The sequence below is a fragment of the Ciona intestinalis genome, chromosome 1 (assembly GCF_000224145.3).
Source record: "Ciona intestinalis chromosome 1, KH, whole genome shotgun sequence".
Taxonomy (NCBI): Eukaryota; Metazoa; Chordata; class Ascidiacea; order Phlebobranchia; family Cionidae; genus Ciona; species Ciona intestinalis.
Window position 1 is genome coordinate 9,533,706 of NC_020166.2, and position 22,616 is coordinate 9,556,321.

General features: G+C 33.4%; 4 protein-coding genes and 1 long non-coding RNA gene across 5 annotated transcripts in view; 1 reads left to right on the top strand and 4 right to left on the bottom strand.

Annotated features, from left to right (window-relative positions):
- LOC100181242 (FAD-dependent oxidoreductase domain-containing protein 2-like) overlaps positions 1-2,672 on the bottom strand; it is a 4,329-nt gene extending 1,657 nt beyond the window's left edge. Inside the window, exons 1-5 of the mRNA XM_026837290.1 lie at positions 2,456-2,672; positions 2,050-2,213; positions 1,702-1,915; positions 1,343-1,462; positions 403-543 (exon numbers count right to left, since the gene is read on the bottom strand). Coding sequence (XP_026693091.1) covers positions 403-543; positions 1,343-1,462; positions 1,702-1,915; positions 2,050-2,213; positions 2,456-2,672 — 856 coding nt within the window. The remainder of the gene's footprint in view (positions 1-402; positions 544-1,342; positions 1,463-1,701; positions 1,916-2,049; positions 2,214-2,455) is intronic.
- Positions 2,673-2,705: 33 nt separating this feature from the next.
- On the bottom strand, positions 2,706-8,163 carry LOC100185153 (FAD-dependent oxidoreductase domain-containing protein 2). Its single transcript, XM_002127165.4, has 9 exons — positions 7,944-8,163; positions 7,316-7,479; positions 6,779-6,992; positions 6,287-6,406; positions 5,687-5,827; positions 5,210-5,317; positions 4,727-4,912; positions 4,037-4,218; positions 2,706-3,673 (listed from the first exon to the last, which is right to left on the bottom strand). Exons 1-9 carry the CDS (start codon positions 8,152-8,154, stop codon positions 3,053-3,055), a joined length of 1,947 nt encoding a protein of 648 aa, XP_002127201.1. The 5' UTR covers positions 8,155-8,163; the 3' UTR covers positions 2,706-3,052.
- On the top strand, positions 6,854-12,376 carry LOC113474103. The gene is made up of 2 exons (XR_003395758.1): positions 6,854-6,929; positions 12,323-12,376. It is a non-coding gene; the product is annotated as an uncharacterized LOC113474103 (long non-coding RNA).
- LOC100187523 (FAD-dependent oxidoreductase domain-containing protein 2) lies at positions 8,173-13,897 on the bottom strand. Its single transcript, XM_002127143.4, has 8 exons — positions 13,179-13,897; positions 12,795-12,958; positions 12,172-12,385; positions 11,430-11,690; positions 10,978-11,085; positions 10,354-10,542; positions 9,844-10,025; positions 8,173-9,561 (listed from the first exon to the last, which is right to left on the bottom strand). The coding sequence occupies exons 1-8, from the start codon at positions 13,393-13,395 to the stop codon at positions 8,890-8,892; spliced, it is 2,007 nt and encodes a 668-aa protein (XP_002127179.2). The 5' UTR covers positions 13,396-13,897; the 3' UTR covers positions 8,173-8,889.
- Positions 13,898-14,691: 794 nt separating this feature from the next.
- LOC100177300 (FAD-dependent oxidoreductase domain-containing protein 2) lies at positions 14,692-22,518 on the bottom strand. The gene is made up of 10 exons (XM_002127123.5): positions 22,459-22,518; positions 21,100-21,327; positions 20,516-20,679; positions 19,887-20,100; positions 18,633-18,752; positions 18,276-18,416; positions 17,709-17,807; positions 17,225-17,407; positions 16,410-16,591; positions 14,692-15,873 (listed from the first exon to the last, which is right to left on the bottom strand). The coding sequence occupies exons 1-10, from the start codon at positions 22,478-22,480 to the stop codon at positions 15,241-15,243; spliced, it is 1,986 nt and encodes a 661-aa protein (XP_002127159.1). The 5' UTR covers positions 22,481-22,518; the 3' UTR covers positions 14,692-15,240.
- Positions 22,519-22,616: the final 98 nt, after the last annotated feature.

Consider the following 22,616-nt stretch of genomic DNA (forward strand, 5'->3'; position numbering starts at 1 on the left):
GTATCCGTGTGTTTGTTACCTTTACTTTTTGTATAATTGATTTTCTGCCAAAGTAAATAAAGTAAGATTCTACCCCGACGCATGAGGTATCATGTGTTTGTATCAAATCTTGAAAAAATGATTTTTTTGCCAAAGTTCAATAAAATGGGATTCTACCCCTACACATGATACCAGGTATCATGTGTTTGTACCAAAATTTAAAAAAAAAAAAATTTTGCTAAAGTCAAAAAAATGTGATTACACCCATCGTTTTTTTAAACATAAAAAAATATGTTATGTTGATATTTACATCACATGTCATTGATTACTATACCTTTCTTCAACCTAACACTTCCACCATTTATATAACAGTCTATCGGAGCTGGTGACAATGTTATTTAACTAAGCATAAAAAATACTTACCTTCTAACAAAGTATCTAGAGCGTTAAGTTGGAAGGTATCAAGCAATGCATTATTTACACCACGGAGATCCCCAACGTAATGCGTCGCCCATGACAACTTGTTTCTGGACCTTGACATCATGTGAACACTGCTTGTTACTCCTACGACACAAATATTATTTTTAAACTTAAAACAACTTAATTTTAAATGGCTTACATGGCAAAAAATAACACTGTCATGGCACAGTGCTTGCAGCATTTTCCTCTTGATCAGAGAATCTAAGTTTGGACAATACAATTAACCAAGTGGTCCATATTCGTTTTCCAAAATTGTAAACAGAAAAAAATTACTCATAAAGTTACATGTGATAATTTTTAGCAGACGTAATGTGTATAAAAGTTCAAGGCTTGGTGCTGCAAACATTGTGGGCGTATGTGTCCTTGGGCAAGACACTGAATTGCTCTAACCCAGTACAACATCAGCCATACATAAAAACTCTCAAATAAATTATCACACACAAAGTTACATATATGATAACGCGTAAGTGGGCACAGGGTGTATGAAACATGACAGCTATGTTATGACGACTGTTTTCCAGGCACGCGAGCATAAAGCAACTTACATTCATACATTCAAACAGTCCGGCGCCATGGCATAGTGGTTAGCGCGCCTGCCTGTAACCCAGAGGGGGTTTGAACAGTATGTGTTCTTGGGCAAGACACTTAATGGCAATTGCTCCAACCCAGTGGTCACTAAAGGGTTGCCCAAGTTATGAGCCATACATAAAAAAAATCAAAAATTAAAAAAAATATTCACCTACAAAGTAACATACATGGTAACTTATAAGCTGCCACAAGGTGTTAAACCCATCTGATAAGGACTGTCGTTTTCCAGCCACATGTGCATAAAGCAAATTACATTCAAGCAGTGCCATACAAGTGTTATTAGGATTTTTGTTACCATAAATATGCTGAGCAGTCTCATGACCAGCATTGCCTCTCCCAACAATCAAAATACTTTGGTTCCTAAACTTGGGAAGATCAATTGACAAATCCTCATATCCAACAAGAAGTTCGCTACCTAAGAAGTTGAATGTATCTTTTCTTATATTATTTTTTTTTCACTAGTAAATTTTTAACAGCTTTATTTTCTGGGTGATTATTTTTTTTAAACTATATTGTTTTAATTAATCTGACATCGCTACTTCATACGAAGGAATAAATAAAATTTGTTTTATGTCAAAGCAAAACAAAGGTACACTCTAATCAGCATACCAGAGTTCACTTAATGAATAATGTGAAAGTTTTATATAGGTTTACCTGGTATTGCAGGTATATTCGGCTTTGCTATTCCAGTTGCCACAATCATGTATTTACAAGTATATGCATTGTTATGTTGATCCCACATTTGGAATAAACCATCTTTTCGTTTCAAGATATCATGCATGGTTGAGTTGTATTGAACTTTCAGGTTCAGTTTTGTGGCATAATCATTCAAGTATTGGACAAGCACATCTGCTGGTGGGAAAAAGTCCTGGCGAACAGAATAAAAATGTCATTATGTTTACCCTTTTTTGATTTTTGTGCAACTTATTTACCGTATAGATAATATTAATTCAATTAAATATTTTTTCAAGAAAAACTTCAAAAAACAATAACAATCTTTACATTTGAGTATTTGGTCATCTGCAACGATTCATCATGACTGACAAGTGAATTCCAGTCGTGTCTAAAGTTGAATTCCTTGTTGCTTCTATCTGTGTTCCTCTTGTTGATGCTGATCAGCTTTCTGTGTATTGGGTACTTCAAGTAAAATGTACCAGCTTTGTAACCTGAAAAAGTGAGTTTTTTTTCTGTAAAAAGAGAAAGAGAGAGAGAGAGTAAGCATAAATGCTTATTTGCTGGATTATGATAATAAATTTTTTATAGATACCTCAAAATTGAAATACAGTTTATAAACAAAAAGTGGTAGTAAAAATTAAAATGTTAAAAATATTATTTTTTTCGGTAAAGTCAATACAGTAAGACATATAAAATAAACAGATATAAACAAGCAGAAGGGTAAATAGTAAACCTTTTTCGAATACACGATAATCTCTGCCAGCATTCTCAAGGAAATAAGCGATTTGAAGTCCACCAGGTCCAGCACCAATAACACAATATTCTTTGTAGTTTGGTGTCTCAGTGTTCAACATTGGATCATCATGCTTGATACTACCATCGTGTTTGTTGTTTCCATACACAGATAAACACAAACAAAACAGAAGCAGAGAAAACAAGTTAGACAACATCCTATCTCATTTAGACAGGTTCTATTTCTAAAACTAACAAAAACAATTTTCACTTTCACTTATATACAAAACCATACTGCATTTCAAAAACTTTAAATGTACAAAATCTTTAAAATTATAGCACTTTTTTCCCACCACTACTCCTTTTTCTATATTACATTAAAGTACATCTCCTATTTATAAACTTTGCTTTGCAAAACAACAGGGTAAAAATACAAAACAACAGCTCTAGAACATGCTCAAATTTGCCGTCAAAGTCCAATTATTAGGAAAGGAATTTTAAAGACTTTTCGCAGATTTTTATAAATAAGTAAAATAATAATGTTTCCATTATATCTTTAAACTGCAACAAATTTCAGAAGATTTTTTACTAAATACGCTCAATAAGACAAAACTGGAAAAGGGAGAAATTTTGCCGGCAGTTGAACTGATGACATCATCAAGTCATTGTTTCTGGTTATGATGTCATAAGGATTGTTTCCATGGCAACCAAGTGGTAAGGATGATGCTGTCATAGACATCTTTAAACAATCATCAGCAAACCAATTTCGAAGATCCCGTCCAAGTGTGTCTTCCAAGAAACGTCGTAAAGTTAGAGCGTGAGTGGTTTCTGCGTCGAATTGGAAATGAAAGTCTTCCATGAGGTGGAGCAAGCGGTCAGGAATGGGTAAAATCCATTTTTTTGGACGATCTAAAAACTGCTGGTCTGTGCTCAGCTGATTGTAATAATAGAACACAGGATGTAGGGAGTTAGACCTGTGCGCGGCTGATGCTGCAAAGATGGTACGTTCTGCTGGAAAAGGATCAACCCCAGCACCAGTGAAGTTTCCAGTTTGCATTGATATTACTATAACAGGGCCGTTTGCATTGTGCCCACTACCTTTACTAAGACGGCTGATTAAAAGGCATGGAAAGGCTTCAAGGTAAGATGATGAGATTCCTTGTTCATCAAAAACAACAATGTCGCAAAGACTTTTAAACATAGAAGCAATGTCAGCTGCCTGTCAATCAAATTAAATAAATGAATGTAACTAATTTATTCTCAATGAAAATCATTACAATAACATGGGTGTTCTGTTTCATACGCCTCGCTTACTAGGCACAAAGTTACATACTACATATGTAACTCTGTTGGTGACTATTTTTCAATGTTTTATATGTATTGTAGACAATTGAAAAACCCATAAAGGATCACTGAGTTGAAAAGTATATGTTTTATATGTATTACTCAAAGGCACATATGCCCACAATGGTAGCAGGGAGCCTTGGACTTGCATTCTTTGGAATGGAGACAGACATGATAACAACTGTGGCATAGTGCTGGCGTATTAAAATAAGCGTTTTATAAAATTATTTTGTTTTACCTCGTTAACTCTCTTCAACATATGAGTCATTAGATCGAGTGGGTTTGAGAATTTGACAGCCGGCCATTGAACCCCATGGTGTTTCCATTCCATGATCCGATGTAAAGTACGTACTGTGTATCTGTAGCCATGGATGAACCCACCAGCTGATTTACGATAATCTAAGCTGTGTGCACTACTGCCTGGTTAAAAACAAGAAAATAAAAATTATGCACAGAATCAATACTAGAAAATATAAATTCAAATTATTGGGTAAGCCCTCCAACACTGTCGCACTACTGTATTTCATAGTCGGTTCGCTTTTTTATAACCATGAGATGTATTAAAGCTTTTTAGGACGGTTTTACCCGAATTTTCTATACTACACAATAATGAAGGCATCACTCAACATAATTAAGATAGTCCATGTTTTCATTCTTTTTCATCGTTCTCTGACAGATGGCTTTCATGATAAAATAAGGTGTATTGGTATGGAGTGTGAGCGAGGACACCAGTGTTATAACTCCTATTATAACCATCACCTAACACAATAATACCAACCAGCAAAATTTATTAATTCATCGTCAGTTGGCTTGTAAACTAGGCATAAGGTGTAACATTAAAATAAGTTGTATGATTGTATGAAGTGTTTTAGAAGACATCAGTTTTATAATTTCTATTATAACCATCGCCCAACACAACTATACCAACCAGCAAAATACATATTTGAGTAATTCATGGCCTGGTAGGAAAATGTAATCCCTGGAAACTTGAAATCCCATAGATGTTCCAAGATACTTGGTTGCATAGAGGGATGGAAAATGGAGTTATTGAAAGTAAAACCGATGCAACGAATGAAACGATCATATCCCTCCCTGTCTGGTATATTATCATATTCTGAAATAAAATTTACACATCTTTATAATCTTGAATATAACTAAACGTAACTTGCTAAATCTTCGCTTGGCTGGAATTGCTTATGAGTTACCAAGTATGTTACTTTGTGGGTGATTACTTTGAAGGGGATTTTTTTATTTTTTTATTGTAGGGTTGATAATTTGAACAACTCAGCCTATAAGTGACCACTGAGTTGGAGCAATTGCTGTTGTGTCTTTCCCAAAGACACATACGCCTACAATGATAGCAACGAAGAGCCTTGAACCTATTACCTCCTGGTCTATACCCCCAAATTACCTGAAGTTCCATTAGCCCCTGGTACAGTGTGACCATCCACTAATATGTCCATATACAATCTCCCATCAAGTTTACTACGAACTAAGATACTTTGATCGTCAAGTGTACCTAGGTGGAATACTTGGTTTTAAAATAAGCCAAATGATGATGCATGTCAATATTTGAACCTTGTTTAGCAGGGCAATGATAGTCTAAACATTGGTCGTTCATTTCATAGCCCTTGTGCATGCTTACTGGTTATCACCTATGTAGCGTTATAGCCAATTTTTGCATGGCTGGAAATTTGGACAACTCATGAGTGTCTTGGCAAAGGCATAATGGTGACAGTAACAAGCATCAAACAGGAGAGCAGACATACTATAAGAGTCCACGAAAAACAATTATTTACAAATTATTATCTGTGCCATGAAAATGCAAAAGGTAACATGAGACTTCCAAATGAAATTTTGAGATTCCAAATGTTTATGTTTATCCCACCTTCATATAAACCATCCAATGACTTTAATTGATAAGTGTCCAGAATCCCACTGTTCACAGCTCTTGTATCACCAGGGTATAAAGTGGCCCAAGCTAATCTTGTGGGGGATCTCCCCAACATATGAACAACAGCAGTAACACCTGAAACATAATATTTTTTAAATTTCAAGATAAACTTTAAATGGTTGCAAATGAACAGTCAGTGAATTTTATTAAAAACATAAATTTATTATTTTTCACAGTCAGTGTATTCTGTATTATCTCCACAGTCTGTTCTATTCTATGTGGGGGAGGTCCCACAGCATGGCATGCCCTAAGTCCTAGGATTTAGGCAAGGATAGACCCATTGCCCCACAGTAAGTGTGATCAGTAAAGATATAATGTCTAAAAGAATGGAGGCCAGAGTTAGCCATTACCTCAATCTTACAGTCAAGACAACATTTTTAGGTCAAACTATTGGTATGGTATCTGAAACTGCTATGAAATAAAAATTGCACTAACAAAATATTAAAAAAGATTTGCCAATTAAGACACATTTTTCTTTTTTTCTATTTATGGTAAAAATAAAATAAAAAAAAATAGTAGAAAAAATTATTAAACCATTAATAAAATTTGCCACATCGTTTGCGGCATTTCCACGACCAAATATAAAAACGGATTGTCCCTTGTAGTCAGATAGATTGGTTGACAGATTTTCATATCCTTCAATTAAATGATCTCCTAGAAAAAAAACAAAAATCACATTTACTTTTGCTTGGAAAAATAACTCAAGGCAATAAGATTTTCAGTGAGTGTTAAAAATAACAATGACCACTTATCTGTTCTATCTTGGCTGGGCTGTTATAACATGGGATCGTATTTTATTGAGTATGAGTCCTTTTGCATACATACGTTTTGTATTACTCCATACTCATACACCTTATGCTCACTATCAGGTTATAACATGGATGTCTTCTTATACACCAAACACACATGGTGTATTCATACACCTCATGCTCCTTGTCAAGTTATAACACAGATGGCTTACAGGTAAACATGGAACTTAATGTAAAACTAAGTAATATTAATTATGATAAATTAAATTATCAGCACCTGCAAATTTAGGGGCAATGGGTTCGGAAACACCAGTGGCCACAATCATGTATTTACAAGTATACGCATTGTTATGTTGATCCCACATTTGGAATAAACCATCTTTTCGTTTCAAGATATCATGCATGGTTGAGTTGTATTGAACTTTCAGGTTCAGTTTCGTGGCATAATCATTCAAGTATTCCAACAAAGAATCCGCATTTGGATAAAACTCCTGTGGGTGGGAATAAAATGCAACCTAATTATTCCAATGAATGAATTCAATTATAAATGAGTGTAAATTTTGTAATAAACCATGTTTTCAAGTACTTTTATCAGTTATATAGTTTACCCCTTACTGTATAACAGTGACTTGATAAAACACTAATCAAGAGAAGTGAACCAGCAACAAAACAACAGTTAAGTTCATGCTATGGGATAAATTACTGCAGCAAACAAATTAAACTAAAGAAAAAAGGCGACTAAACCTAATGTACAATATGTATTACATTTATATTGTGACAGCAAAATTCCTACAAAATAAATCATATTTTATACTTTTGAGTATTTCCCAAACTTGAGAGAATCATCATTACTAATAAGAGAGTTCCAGTCATGTCTCATGTTGAATTCTTTATTAGTTTTTCCAGTAAATATCTTGTTAATGCTGAGAAGCCTTCTATGGATTGGGTACTTTTGAAAGAAACTTCCTGCCATGTGGTCTGGTAGAAATATCAGTTTAGTGAATAAATATATAAATGAATGAATGTAACTTATTTACGCTTGCGTGGCCGAAAAAGGACAGTCGTTATAACTTGTGTGTTTATACACCTTGTTCCCGCTTACGAGTTACCACATAAAAGTCCTATTTATTCTCGAGTGGTGGGGCAATGACAGTCGCTATAACATGTGTGTTCTGTTTAATACATCTGATGCCAGCTTACGAGTCACCACGCATGTAACTTTGTGGGTGGATACTTAAGCATTAGTTGTATAGATAGGTTGGGATTAGGTTTATTGAAGTAAAGTTAAAGTAGCAGCAAAGTTAAATCTATTAAAAATAATGTCTATTTTAATGAAAGAACAAACAAACACTTTCAACAAAATTAATAAAAAATAAGTTACTTCAAAAAAAGAAAGTAAATATTAAATATTCCAAAAATAAAATAAATATTAAACAAATTACCTTTTTCGAATACAAGATAATCTCTCCCAGCATTCTCAAGGAAATAAGCGATTTGAAGTCCACCAGGTCCAGCACCAATAACACAATATTCTTTGTAGTTTGGTGTCTCAGTGTTCAACATTGGATCATCATGCTTGATACTACCATCGTGTTTGTTCTCCCCATACACAAATACAAAGCAACAGATAAACACAAGCCTAACCAATCCCATTTTCACCTTAACCCTGTAATTCAATTAAAACATTATTATGAACCTGATTAGTTCAACTTTATATTGGCACATTTAACAAAAATAGCAGTGCTCAAATAGATTATGAAACAATTTCTGTGGTTCAATTTTTATATAAAACAGTTTTTAGTAATTAGCCATTTAATTAAAAAATTACAACTTGCAGATTATGAAAAGTCCAGTGAAAAATGCAATATATTCAGTTGACTGCTGTCTGCATAATATCAAGAAACACAATAATAAAAAAAATCTTTATCAATAAAACACACAATCATCACAATAGTTACATTTAGAACTTTCGCATTATTTTTAGTACAATTTGATTCATTTTTGTTATGGAATTCACTATGTCTTTGGTTTAACCGCTCAATATTTTAACATTAATGTGTCAGAACAACCATTGTTTTATCATCAATTATAGATTTTTAATTTTTAAATAATATGACTTTTGGCATTACATTCAAAGTAAATACAATTCATATTTTATACACATTATAAATTTTCTCCGTTCTGTTACCGTTTCCAAATTAGAAATTACATTTAAATTTGGTGTAATTTTACCATAAAGAGTACTTTACAAGAATCAATAACTGTAAAACAAGTATTTAATCTTTCTCTACTTCTTCTCTAATATTTATGCATCATGTTCTATGCTGCTGTTGTTGTCAAATTGTAATTTTACAATGCATCAATCAATAGTAATGAGTATTTACACCTCTATTTTAGTTTAGTTACATATCTAGGAAGATACTTGATGTAATTTCTATGATTGTTCGTAACATCAAGTTCAACTAATGGCTGCTGGTATGTAGGAGTTGCGTTCACTGTGTTTGAGATAAAATCTGTTACAGCAGGTAAGGATGGAGTCTGACAACCAAGGGGGATGTTTGTTTCGGTGAGTGACAATTTAAGGCATTGGTTCGCAAACCAATGTCTCATATCAACACCAATGCTGTCTTCTATAAATCTTCTAAACATAAGGACATGAGATCTTTCTGCGTCGAATTTTGTCGTGAACTCCTCAATTAAACTCACAATGCGATCAGGGACAGGAAGAACCCACTGCTTATGTTTATGGATGTGGTCTGCAGTTGTAAACAACTTTCCATAGTAATATATCACAGGGTGTAACAAGCTGGCTTTGTGGCCTTCTCTTGGATCCCTGGCCGCTCTTTTCCCATGAAAAACATCTTTCCCCACACCGGAGAAATTTTTACCATACTCCATTGAAAGGACCATAACCGAGCCTGGGACTTTGTGGCCACTTACATGCGGCAGGATACTGACCAATGGGCACGGGAAACTTTCCAGATATTCGGAGGAAATCTTGTCCTCGCCGAAGATTATGACATCGCAAATCTCGGAGAACATTTGATAAATATCCGAAGCCTGGAGTATAAAACAAAAATACAACTAAATTCTGCTCACATATTACCTGTAATTTTTTATTATTTTCTGTTACCTGATAAGATTTAAATGATATTTTTGTTTGTTTACATATTATTTAAAGCTCTACCAATAATGTCCCTACGCGCGAGGATAATTAAGTTAAACAAAGGTCTTAAGTGCCATGAGTAGGCCTATATAAAACAGAACACTCAAGTGGTAACGACTGTTGTTTTCCGGCCATGCAAAAATAAAGCGAGTTTCATTCAATCATTTTATTCATACCTCATTAACTCTCTTTAAAACATGAGGCAGTAGATCCAGCGGGTTTGAGAACTTGACAGCCGGCCATTGAACCCCATGGTGTGTCCATTCCATGATCCGATGTAAAGTACGTACTGTGTATCTGTAGCCATGGATGAACCCACCAGCTGATTTACGCCAATCCAAGCTGTGTGTGTTTGTACCTGGGGTAAAAAAAACTTGATGAAAAGTATTACTTATTTATCATCGTTGAGGGGCAGCAACAGTTGTTATAAAATATTTGTTCTGTTTTATACACCTCGTGCGGCGCAAAATTTACCCTTTGCGTAACTTAGTTATCCTTACGTGGCAAGGTGACGCCGTCGTTATAACACAGGTGTTATGTTTCATACACCTCGTTCCAGATAATAAGTTACCAGGTATGTAACTTTGTGGGTCAATATTTTTATTTTTTTTTTTTATTTTACTGGTAGAGGCAGGAGCACAAGTATGTGCCACGGCGCCGGACCATCACTGAACCTGGGAACTCACCAGCAAAATATAAGTTCCGAACATCCAAGGATTCATACATTGGGCTGATGAGCGGATACTTTCCTTTAGAGGTGGATCTGCCACTTTTTCTAAGTTTAATGGAGGGATGAAAGATTGAATCATCGAACTTGAAACCAAGGCAGGTAATCACATGATCAAATCCTCTTCGTGTTGGGTCGGTTTGGAACTCTGGAACAAAATCGGTGGAATTTGAATGAGAACATGAATGAAACATTTAACCATAATAAACACACCCGGCACATGTTGGACACACGAGGCCCAAAGGTATATTGTGGCACCCGAAGAACATAAGTCACTAATGGATCATTTTACATATACAAGAATGAAAGCAGTCTGTTGTGTTGAGGTAATTGGCTAAATTTGGCCTAAACCCAAGGTCCTCGCAAGGAGCTCACCCACAAATAATAGAACGAAACCTTATTCGAACGTTAAATGATTGCATATTTTCTTTGAAAATATAGAAATATAAAAACATTATTAAACCTTTTTAAATTAGACTCGAAAAATTATAGCCATACAAACATATTATAATTTGTTGTTTTATTTTATCAATATATTAAGCTACATATTACTTTAAATACCATTTCAAAGTTTTAAACTTACTTTTTACATCCTTTCCACCCGGGATGGTATCTCTATCGCTACCAGGTTCAAGTGTGTATATTCTCCCTGTAAGGTTGCTTCTCTTTAAGTTCAACACTGTCACATCACCTATGATGGAATGTTCATTGAGTGAATAAACGAAGTATAAATATGATAAAAGAAGGCAACTTATTTCTTCGCGTGGCTGGAAAATGACATTCATTACAACACAGGTGTTCTGTTTCATACAACTCGTGCCAGCTGACGAGTTGCCACGTACGTCACTTTTTGGGTGATTATTTTTTAGGATTTTTATATAATGATTATATACTTTTTAATTTTTTTTTACTTTTTGATGGTAGCTAAAAACTTAAACAACCAATCAGTGACCACTGGGTTTGCAGTTAAGTGTCTTGAATAAAAATAATTTAGCTATTGCTTGGCCATTTAGCATAAAAAAATAAAAAAACTACCTTCAAATAGTCCATCCAATGACTTGAGTTGATAATTATCGAGCAGGTCATTATTAATGGCCCTCAAGTCACCCACATAGTGAGTTGCCCAAGCTAGCCTTGTCCTTGTTTTCGCCATCATTGCAATAAAGTTTGTAACCCCCATAATATGTTGTGCGACTTCATACGCAGAGTTCCCACGCCCGAGAATCCAAACATTCTTTCCTTCATAAGGCTTTAGATCAAGAGTTAAATCCTCATAAGGTACAGTCAGATCAGATCCTAAAAATAAATGATTAAAAAAAATAATTTAAATTACTATCAAGTTTTAGGTTAAATTATCTTATTTTTGTATAACTTTTAAATACTTGAAATTTAATTTAAAATTTAAGTTGCCAAAGTCTGCTAAAAACCTTCAATTAAACTTTAAACAAAACTAAAAGTTGGACTTTGATGTGTGTTAATATTTTATTTTATAAGATATTTATAATTTACTTCAATAAGATTTTTATGTTTATCATGACCTCTATGTTAACTCCCTAAAGTATCATTTTATTTTATTATTAATGTTTTTCTCAATATCTATGTTCAATGTTATACATGAGTGATTTTGTGTTCCTATATAAGCTGAGTTTGTGTGCCAGAGTGTCAATCTAATGTTACATGCATTGGAGCAAGGTCTTGTTATTTGGTGTGACCTTGGATGACCTTTAGTCAGTTTTCAATGTGTTTAAGTTTATGGTAGAAATAAAAGCTTTTAAACCTGGAAAGTCAATATGGTTTGGCTTTGCTATTCCAGTTGCTACAATGACATATTTACAAGTATATGCGTTGTTATGTTGATCCCACATTTGGAATAAACCATCTTTTCGTTTCAAGATATCATGCATGGTTGAGTTGTATTGAACTTTCAGGTTCAGTTTTGTGGCATAATCGTTTAAGTATTGTACAAGTACATCTGCTGGTGGGAAAAACTCCTAAAAAAATATTTTTTGTTTTTTTCCATATCTCTATGACTTAAAATTCAGTTCATTAGTGGCGACTTGGTTACAGCAATAACATTTAGTATCTTGTCCAAATACACATATCCACCCATACATTATTAACAGCATGGAGCACAAAACCCTGGTCACATAGCATGGATTTAGTTACATATCATGCCCTTTAACCAATACATCAGTTCAATACAGAAGCTGTGTAAAAATTTTGCACTAGTGAATAATTCTTACGTAAATTACAAACAAAGCTGGTGAAAAGTTCTAAAGGTTGGTAGTTTGGGATTGGGGGCATTAGTAAGGGTTCTTGGGGTTTAACAGTTCGGGGTTAAAGGTTAGCAGATAAAGTAGAGGAAGGAACAATAACTAGAACCAAAAATTAACATTATACCTCCGAGTATTTGGTCATAAGAAGGCTTTCATCATTGCTTAAAAGGGAGTTCCAGTCATGCCTCATGTTAAACTCCTTGTTAGTTTTACCCGTGTAAACTTTATTGAGGCTGATTAATTTCCTATGAATTGGAAACTTGTTGTAGAATGTCCCAGCACCATGGCCTAAAGTTAAAATAGTTTTAGTTGAATTGATATTTATTATAGTTTACTGTCATTTAAATAACATTTTTTTAACTTTATTTATACCAAGTGCTGTATATATGCATTAATAAATAAGAAAATGTAAAAACAAATCTCTTTTTTTGGAAGGAAATCGTAATAGGAGAAACATTATATTATTGTGAAATAACAACTCCATATAAATTTCAAAAAATAATTTTACCTTTTTCAAAGACAATATAATCTCTTTCAGAAGACTCAAGATAATAAGCGATTTGAAGTCCACCTGGTCCAGCACCAATAACACAATATTCTTTGTAGTTTGGTGTCTCAGTGTTCAACATTGGATCATCATGCTTGATACTACCCTCGTGTTTGTTCTTTCCATACACAGACAAACACAAACAAAACAGAACAAGCACAAAGACGCTTACCTGCATCTTATTCTCTGCTTAATTGAATAAGACATTTGTTTTAACATAAAAATATAGTTATTAAAAAGTTTTGGAAGGCTGTTTTATTTCTATGCATTGCCAACAAATGGGAAACCCATTAGTGACCACTGAGTTAGAGCAATTACCGTTAACCATCATGCCCAAAACACACCACACCAAAGCTAACAGTTTTAAACATGGTATTCTATGTCACAATTCTGTTGTAAACGAACAGCAGAAGATAATGGTAGCAGCACCGAGCTTTGAACCCGGTGTCCTCTGGTTACATGCATTCTAACCACTAAGAATGGTGCTGTGGATATAAAATATATAGTATAACAATAATGCATGTAGTAATGGTAGTTCAAAATATCAAGTCATTGCTAATATTGCATACGCTGCCAATGTCTTACAACTCACTGCTGCTTCATATACTTGTATCTGTATACATTTATTGCTGATATATCTTTTAATTATTTCCTGCAAGACCTACACAGGCTTCCTTAACATACCATCTGTTGTTATACCTCCTTATGTAGAAACAAAGCACATTGGGCATTATGTGCCAACTAAGATGTTAATGGTAGTATTTTATTTTTAGTATACTACCAATTTTTAGACTACTAGACATAAAATCAATGATGCTCCTCCAAATCCTGAAACCAAACTGACTTCATAAAACAGCTTCTGAAAACCTGCATCTTAAAAAAAAACATTGGTTTCTTGAGACCTAACTCTATTTCCTGCTAAGAATCTTATTCACAGAACAAATTTAAACACTGCCTACTAAGTCTTAACCATGGAAAAAGTTCCATCTGCATAAACAGTAAAACCACTTGATGTACATTATTCCACAGCTTGGTACATTCTAACATTCATGACTATTAGAGTGTCTGCGGCAATATGGTATTTCAATGTGTCTATATGAATCTATTACTTCTGTTTCTTCTTTGATTGCTTCCTGTAACTTAAACCAACGGTTTCTATGAGATCCATATGTTTTTAGAGTTTCAACTGAGCATAGACCACTCTTCTTTCCAATAGTAGGATTCAAAACATTAAAACTGAGTAGTATTCAACAAAATACACAAAAAATCTTATTATTTGCTTTTTTTCTAATCATCTTATTTGTTTTTTTTTTGCTTTTTTTAATTTGATAATATATCTGATTGTTAATCTTTTTTTAAAAAAGGTGGTAAAAGACAAAATTTATAGTAAAACATGCTATATACTATATAGATGCTATAAAAAATGGCATATATTATATAGATGCCCTACAGTTTAAGTATAATATATGTTTTCTACTTCTCTTCTCTTTTATTCACTCACAATACTTATTGTGACATCATCATTACAGCATACGAAAATAGACAAATAGTAAAACACAATGAATATATCATTTGGCAAATTGAAAAATAGGTCACATCACACATACATCTTAAAAACGTTGTATCTGGTAAAATCTCACACAATAGGTTAAGGTGGTAATTTTTTTCATAAGAAAGTTTAAAATTTAGTTTAAAAACTACATAGATCCAAAATTACATGTATTAAATAATATTAAAGTCATGATCTAAACTCTTTTTTAGTTATTGATTACAGTACCTTTATTTGTTTTGTGTTATAGACATAAGCAAGGCACCTGATAAATTTTTAGCACTCTAGAAATAATACAGTAGAGCAGGGTAAGATGATACATGCTTTTTTACCTTTTATTATACAACTTTAATAAAACATTTACACAACCCATATTTTCATGACTTTAAAATACCGTTGCTATGTTGAAAACACAATTCGGAAGTTTTGTGATTTAGGTTCTCACGGTATCCATCTTACCCTACATCAATATACCTAAAGTAAACGAGTTTGAACCAGCGGTTGGGTAAATATATCAAATGATCTGTCAAGTTGAGCGGTAAGGGGATCTGTTGCAACTGTAAGAGTGGAAGATTCATTCCTGTCCTTGCACCCGGCAGGAAGGGAAGAAGAGACAAGTGATAGCGCAAAGCATTGATCGGCGAAAAAATTACGAAGATCAACGCCAAGCGATTCTTCCATAAATCTTCGCGTTTGTAGAGTATGGGTTTTATGCGCGTCGAATTTTGTCGTAAACTCTTCTAGGATGTGATGAACTCTGTCAGGAACTGGAAGCACCCATTGTCTATGCTTCGAGATAAACGCTGTGTCGTTATATTTTTCCTTATAGTAATACAAGACTGGGTGCAGGAAATTAGAGCGGTGAGACACGCTTGCCCCATAAGCGGCACGCCCAGACTTGAAAGGATCTTTTCCTGCCCCGGAGAAATTTTTCCCATACTCTAAACTAGTGACCATGATGGAGTCAGGGACAGGATGGCCAGAGACTTTTTCAAGACGACTGATCAAAGCACACGGGTACGCTTCTAGGTAGGTAGATGAGAAATTGTTTTCATCGAAAATGATAACTTCGCAAAGAACGGAAAACATCTGGTAGATATCAGAAGCCTGTTGGAATAAAAGTTAGTTTAATGTGAACTTTTAAATGAAATTTACTGAAAGGCACTTTTTATTGATAGAAGTTTAAATATAAACATAAAACTATTGAAAATCAGAAGCATGTTTAAAAGAAATCATGATTTATTTTAAACTTGTAATGAAGTATTTTAACCACAACAAAAGACAGTGTAGCTTTTATAATAACAACAACTTTATTCGTCTATTTGATTACATAAACAAAGATTGAAAAATATTTAAAACAAAAAAACAGGGTAAAGCGACACAACAATTGTTGTTTAAACGCGTTTACAATAAAAAAAACATTTTTTGTTTATTTGGAAGGAAAAAGTATGGTAGGTACACCTTTTTCAGTGCTCAGTCACAAACCCAGCATCCTTTTACTATAAGTCAAGCACTTTACTTTGCCATGAAGAATGTTCAAATATAATACAATAATTTATATTCTGAAGTAGTAATGTGGAAAGAAATAAGTTTCTTAAAGCTTAAAGACACATAATGCTGGAGTGAAAAAAAGAAAACTTTACCTCGTTTATTCGTTTAAACATATGAGTCATTAGATCAAGTGGGTTTGAGAATTTGACAGCCGGCCATTGAACCCCATGGTGTTTCCATTCCATGATCCGATGTAAAGTACGTACTGTGTATCTGTAGCCATGGATGAACCCACCAGCTGATTTACGCCAATCCAAGCTGTGTGTGTTTGTACCTGTGATAAAATGTTGCTTAAATGCAGTAACATAACTGTTTATGTATTTCTTAAAAACGATAGCGACAATCATACTATTGCAACAACAGAGAGAAGGGAATTAACTACAAATTGACAGTTTTTAAACACACTATGGGTATAAAGGATGTAAAGAAGTCTTAGTTAGAAGCATGTACCTAAAAAAATCTGAAGTAAGGATGTTGTTTACAAACAACATGAAAATGTGTCAGATTTATTGTTATAGACTTCCCAGCTTATAGAAAATGACCCCAACCATATTGTTTAATCCTTAAACTAGTGTTTAATAATCTTTGTCTCTCATTCCGAGACACTGAACACCTGTGGCTAAAGCTTTAACGATCTGGATAAGGTCCTTGTGAAAGAACCCTAAATTCAGTTGCCCATTATTCTATTCTATGTGGGTTAAGCCTGGCAGCATGACCCGCCAAAGGTCCTAAGATTTAGACCAGGATTGGCCTTAGTTTCCCTACAAGAGTTCCTAACAACTGCCCCAGCAAGAGTGAGGTTCTGCAACATGACAGGCAGGTCCTAGAATTTAGGCCAGCTTTGGCCCGAGTTGCCTTGTTACCAAAACACCCATACTGCTTACATACTTATACACATATTACAAACCTGCAAAGTAGAGCTTCTTGACATCAAGTGCCTCATACAAGAAACTGATTTTTGGGTATTTTTTCCTGGTTCCAACACCACGCTCTACGTTCAGTGATGAATGGAAAACAGAATTATCAAATTGAAAGCCAACACATCGAATTATTCTGTCATAACCTTCCCTTGTTGCATCATTGTCCGCCTCTGTGATGGAACAATGGAATTGTTTGATGAATTACAATATAAGATTTATTGCTGTACATGTTCATACACAAATTCCGACATAGAGACATACTTGCTGTACTTGTACACCTCATGCTTACTGTCGAGTTCTAACGTGGGTGTCTCCTTATACACCAGGCATACACATAGTGTATTCCTACACCTTATGCTAGCTGTTAAAGGTAAAAAATGGGTGACTTCTTATACACCAGATACACATGGTGTATCCATACACCTCATGCTTACTGTTGAGTTGTAAGGACTTCCAACACACAAAACATACCAGAAACAATGGAGCCCCCAGGAGAGACATCAACATCTGGAACTAAATATAATCTTCCATCCAAACTGCTTCGAGTAATATTAAGATCCTCAATTTTAGCTGAAATACAAAGTAGGTGAAATATCAACTTTAGATGATAGTTGACTATACTTTAATTAGTTTACTAATGGGATGAGCACATTACTTTAAATGAGAAAAAAAACTCTGAAATGTGCTTCGAAAGTTTGGAAATTATTGTTTAAAAAGTAAAGCTATTACATAACTTTTGTGGTCTATTTGGTTACAGTGACAAAGGTCCAAATATTGAATAGAAAAAAGTAATGGTTAAACAGCAGTTGTTATAGAATGCTTTAAGTTAAAACCGTTTAACACATTTTTTTTCATATAAATTTAAAACTGTTTAACCCACCATAGTTGGCATAGAACATCTAACTTTATATTTATTAACTTCATTGGTGTATTTACTCTAATTTTACTCACCGCAGGCCTGTTTAACCTGAAGTAGTGAACTCTACCATAGTTGAATTAAAAACAGGTTATTTTATCTATTTTTTTATATAAGCTTACCCTCAAATAAACCATCCAAAGATTTTAATTGATAAGTATCCAACAACCCGTTATTTACCGCTCGTAGATCGCCAACATAATGAGTGGCCCAAGCTAACTTTGTTGCAGTACGAGCGATCATATGAACGACATTGGTTGAACCTGGAAATCACAATAAAATTAATAATTCACGTGCAATGGACCCTTTCCAACTATTTTGATACTTCACAGCCTTATAAAAAATCAAAGAATGGTTTAGGAAAAATGCAAAAACACACCAACGAAAAAAATAGAAAAACTATTAAATGCCTAACTCTTTGAAAACTGGTGTGAGGACTCCAGTTTAAAAACCGCTTTAAAAAAACTTGAATCACGAACCCATGATATGCTGAGCAGTCTCATGACCAGCATTCCCTCTCCCGATAATAAGAACACTCTGTCCTTCATATTCATCCAAATCAATTGGAAGATCTTCATAACCATCAACCAATTCACTGCCTGTTATAAAAGTAATTAAATTTCCTTAAAAAATAATCACTAACAAAGTTACATACATTGTAACTCATAAGCTGGGGTGCAGTGTATGAAAAGTTACATACTTGGTAACTAATAAGCTGTCACGCAGCGTATGGAACAAAACACCTGTGTTATAACAACTGTCATTCCCCGGCAACGCGAGGATAAAGTAAGTTACATTCTTGATCATTTTAAATAAATAGATACAAGTTTTTATTTTCAATCTTCGGGGCAACAATAGTCATTATAACACAAATTCTCTGTTTCAGATACTTTTTATCCGCTAAAGTTACCTCATGTTTAACTTTGTGGGTAATTATTTTGTAAACGATAGTGTAAAATTTGGCTGAAAAAAATGTGTTAAAAACATTCAATATTAAAATGTTTAATAATAATCACCTGCAACAGTAAAGTATCTGTGGAATACATTTAATTTATGAAAGGAAATAAGCCTAAAAATATAAATAAAATTTTAAAGATTCTTATCAATAGGAAAATACTGTTGAATACATTTATCACTAAATTTATCGAAGGAAATAATCTTATTAAAATATTATTAAAATGTTACTAAAGTTTTAAAGATTTCAAACAATGAGAAATACTGTGAGATCGGTATTTTCGTATCTTTGGCCACACAAGACAATTTAGTTATGTTTGAACAATGAACAATTGACTTTATGGAGATTGTTAATGTAACAATAGATCAAGCTACACAATCACATATGGAAGCCCACACTTAATCCTCTGTCCTTATACAGGAAACTCTAAGCTTTTAGACAATTTTAATATTTCCTGTAAAGCCAGCTTTGCCAGCTGTAAAGTATGGGAATGTGGCTTGCTTAAAAATTTTCTGCATTTACAAGTCTGTTAAAATATTTAAAACTTCCATGTATATAAAAATCTTAGTATTAATAGTTTAGAGTAACATGTATGTTAAAACCCAATGTTATTTTTATAGCAATTCTTTTGAGAAAAAAAATTATGGGAAATTGTTGGGTCAAAATGTGGCTGTTAAATACAATATAAAATATTATTTTTTTCTGGAGTAATAAGCCAAATCCTAGGTCCACAGGAACCCCACTCTTACAGAAGCATATTAATTAAAGTTTAAAGTACCTGGAAATTCTGGTTTATTGGGAGTAGCTATGCCAGTTGCCATAATGACGTATTTACAAGTATATGCGTTGTTATGTTGATCCCACATTTGGAATAAACCATCTTTTCGTTTCAAGATATCATGCATGGTTGAGTTGTATTGAACTTTCAGGTTCAGTTTCGTGGCATAATCGTTCAAGTATTGTACAAGTACATCTGCTGGTGGAAAGAAGTCCTGAAAAATATAATAAATTTTTACCAGTTTTTAGATATATCGGACAATTTGTGTTTGAGCCAGGTTAAAAAGTCTATTAAGGGAAATAAAAGTTTTTATGATACATAAAACCTCAAAACATCTACAATTTAAAAATTAAAAAGGGCAGCTAATACACTAAAGCATGATTTTTATTACTATATTATTAAAATCATTAAATAAGATGCAGGGATTCTACAAATAAATGTTATTCTTTCAAAAAAACAAAAAGGTATAAATTATTTAAAATGACAAGAGTTGTATTTTTCATTTTTTTTTAATTCTAGTAAACACTGTGAGAAAATTAAAAAATGATTGGAAAAGGTTGTTTTAATTGTATAAAAATGTTATAATTGTAAAACTTTGCTACAAGAAACGGAGAATTTAAAATCTTTACCTTTGAGTATTTGGTCATCTGCAACGATTCATCATGACTGACAAGTGAATTCCAATCGTGTCTAAAGTTAAACTCTTTGTTTGTTTTACCGGTGTTTCTCTTGTTGATGCTGATTAGTAATCTGTGGATTGGATACTTCAAGTAGAATGTACCAGCTCCATAGCCTGTTGTATAAATGGTTTGTTGGTTAGTTTTATTGGCTGCATTGGTAAAAAACACATTAACAAAGTATTGACCGTTTTTGTTAAATATCAGGTTTAAAACCTCATGCTGCTGTCATTGTAGCGTGTGTAAAATTTGCATACAAACCTTAACTTTTTAAGCACCAGGTATAAAATCATTGTTACTGCTGCTGTGGGAGTGTGTGTGAACTACAAGTTTAATGACAATTGCTTTAATCCATTGGACACTAATGGGTAGTTTAAATTGGCAGTCAACAAGTAGTAAAAAATTGTGCTTAAGGTTATAATAGCAGGAGACTCAATGAGCAATGGGGTGCACAAAGTCCCCACACAAGGTGTACAATACAACACCAGATCTCTATTCTTTAAACTTTAATTATTAGTCGTTTTATCAAGATTTACCTTTTTCAAAGACAATGTAATCTCTGCCAGCATTCTCAAGGAAATAAGCGATTTGAAGTCCACCAGGTCCAGCACCAATAACACAATATTCTTTGTAGTTTGGTGTCTCAGTGTTCAACATTGGATCATCATGCTTGATACTACCATCGTGTTTGTTGTTTCCATATACAGACAAACACAAACAAAACAGAACAAGCACAAAGACACTTAACTGCATGCTTCTATTAGCTGAAATGATATTGAAAATAAAAAGTTAGTGAATGAATAGTTAAACATGTATGTACTTGCGTGGTGGGGAAAACGTGAAAGCTATATACATAAATGTTTTATGAAACTCTTGACTTGGTTATCATGTATCAACCTTCAAACTTTTGTTACGAACGCCTGACAATTTCCACAACTCAATTGGACTGAAACAACTTCTGCTTTTAATTAGATGCAGTATTAATACAATTAGTATTAGTATGAAAATCAATCTCGCAACAAATTGAACATATAGGTAAAAAAACGTAAAAAAATATCAAACTGATTATAATAATCATAACGAAAAGTTACATATACCAAAAGATATTTATATTAACAGCAAATAAATAAATTATCTTATTTGACAAGATAACAACATGCATCACAAAAAGTTTCAACACACAAGCCGTCTGTTACAAATTCTATTAAATCTAAAAAGTTTACGTTATTTTCTGAGTAAAAGAACTTTTCCTATTTACTAATTTATAATTAATCTCAAAAAGTATCATATTTTCTATGAAACACAGAACACTTATAAGACACCACAAGTGACTTTATTCAAGCACTGCTACAAGGAGGTAAGTAAGAGCATCTGGTAACAACAGATGGATGCTTTCCTGTTAAAACTTAGTGGGAAGAAGGAAGCTATTAACAGAACATGTCACACAGCATGAAACCATCATGAGAAAAAAAAGTTTTTAGGGGTTTATATAAACTTAAAACAATAGACCTGTGTTAGAAAAAAACTTGATTAAATTTTAAGCCATTTTTTAGAAGTAAATTAACAGAAAACTAACATATGTAGCAACTTTGCTGCCAGGCGTGTTTTAAATTTGATAAGGCTTGGCTGGAAAATCGTTTTCAAAAAAAATCAAAAAAGCTTTTTAAAAAACAAAAAACCTTAGCAAATTGTTTCTACACATGTTTTATCAGAACGTTTTTACCTGGTGAAGAGGTTTTTAATTAAAACGTTGAAATGCCAAGTCTCCCAAAATAAATCAGGTTGAGCTACTTATATTTAATTATTACAATAACATGATATATACATTTTCGAAAATGATAGCGAAAATCATAATATTTATAAAACTAAGAGAATCTACAGCAAACCTCTCTTACCAGGTTTAAGGTAAAACAGCATCAGATATTTTAATTAGACATTAGCCTACTAAGCTCCTATGCCTGTAAAGCAAAACACTTTGTTATTGTATAAAAAACATTACCAGTGGATGTTCTAAAATAAGGGTTTCAAAATTGTACTACAGGTAAAATGTCTT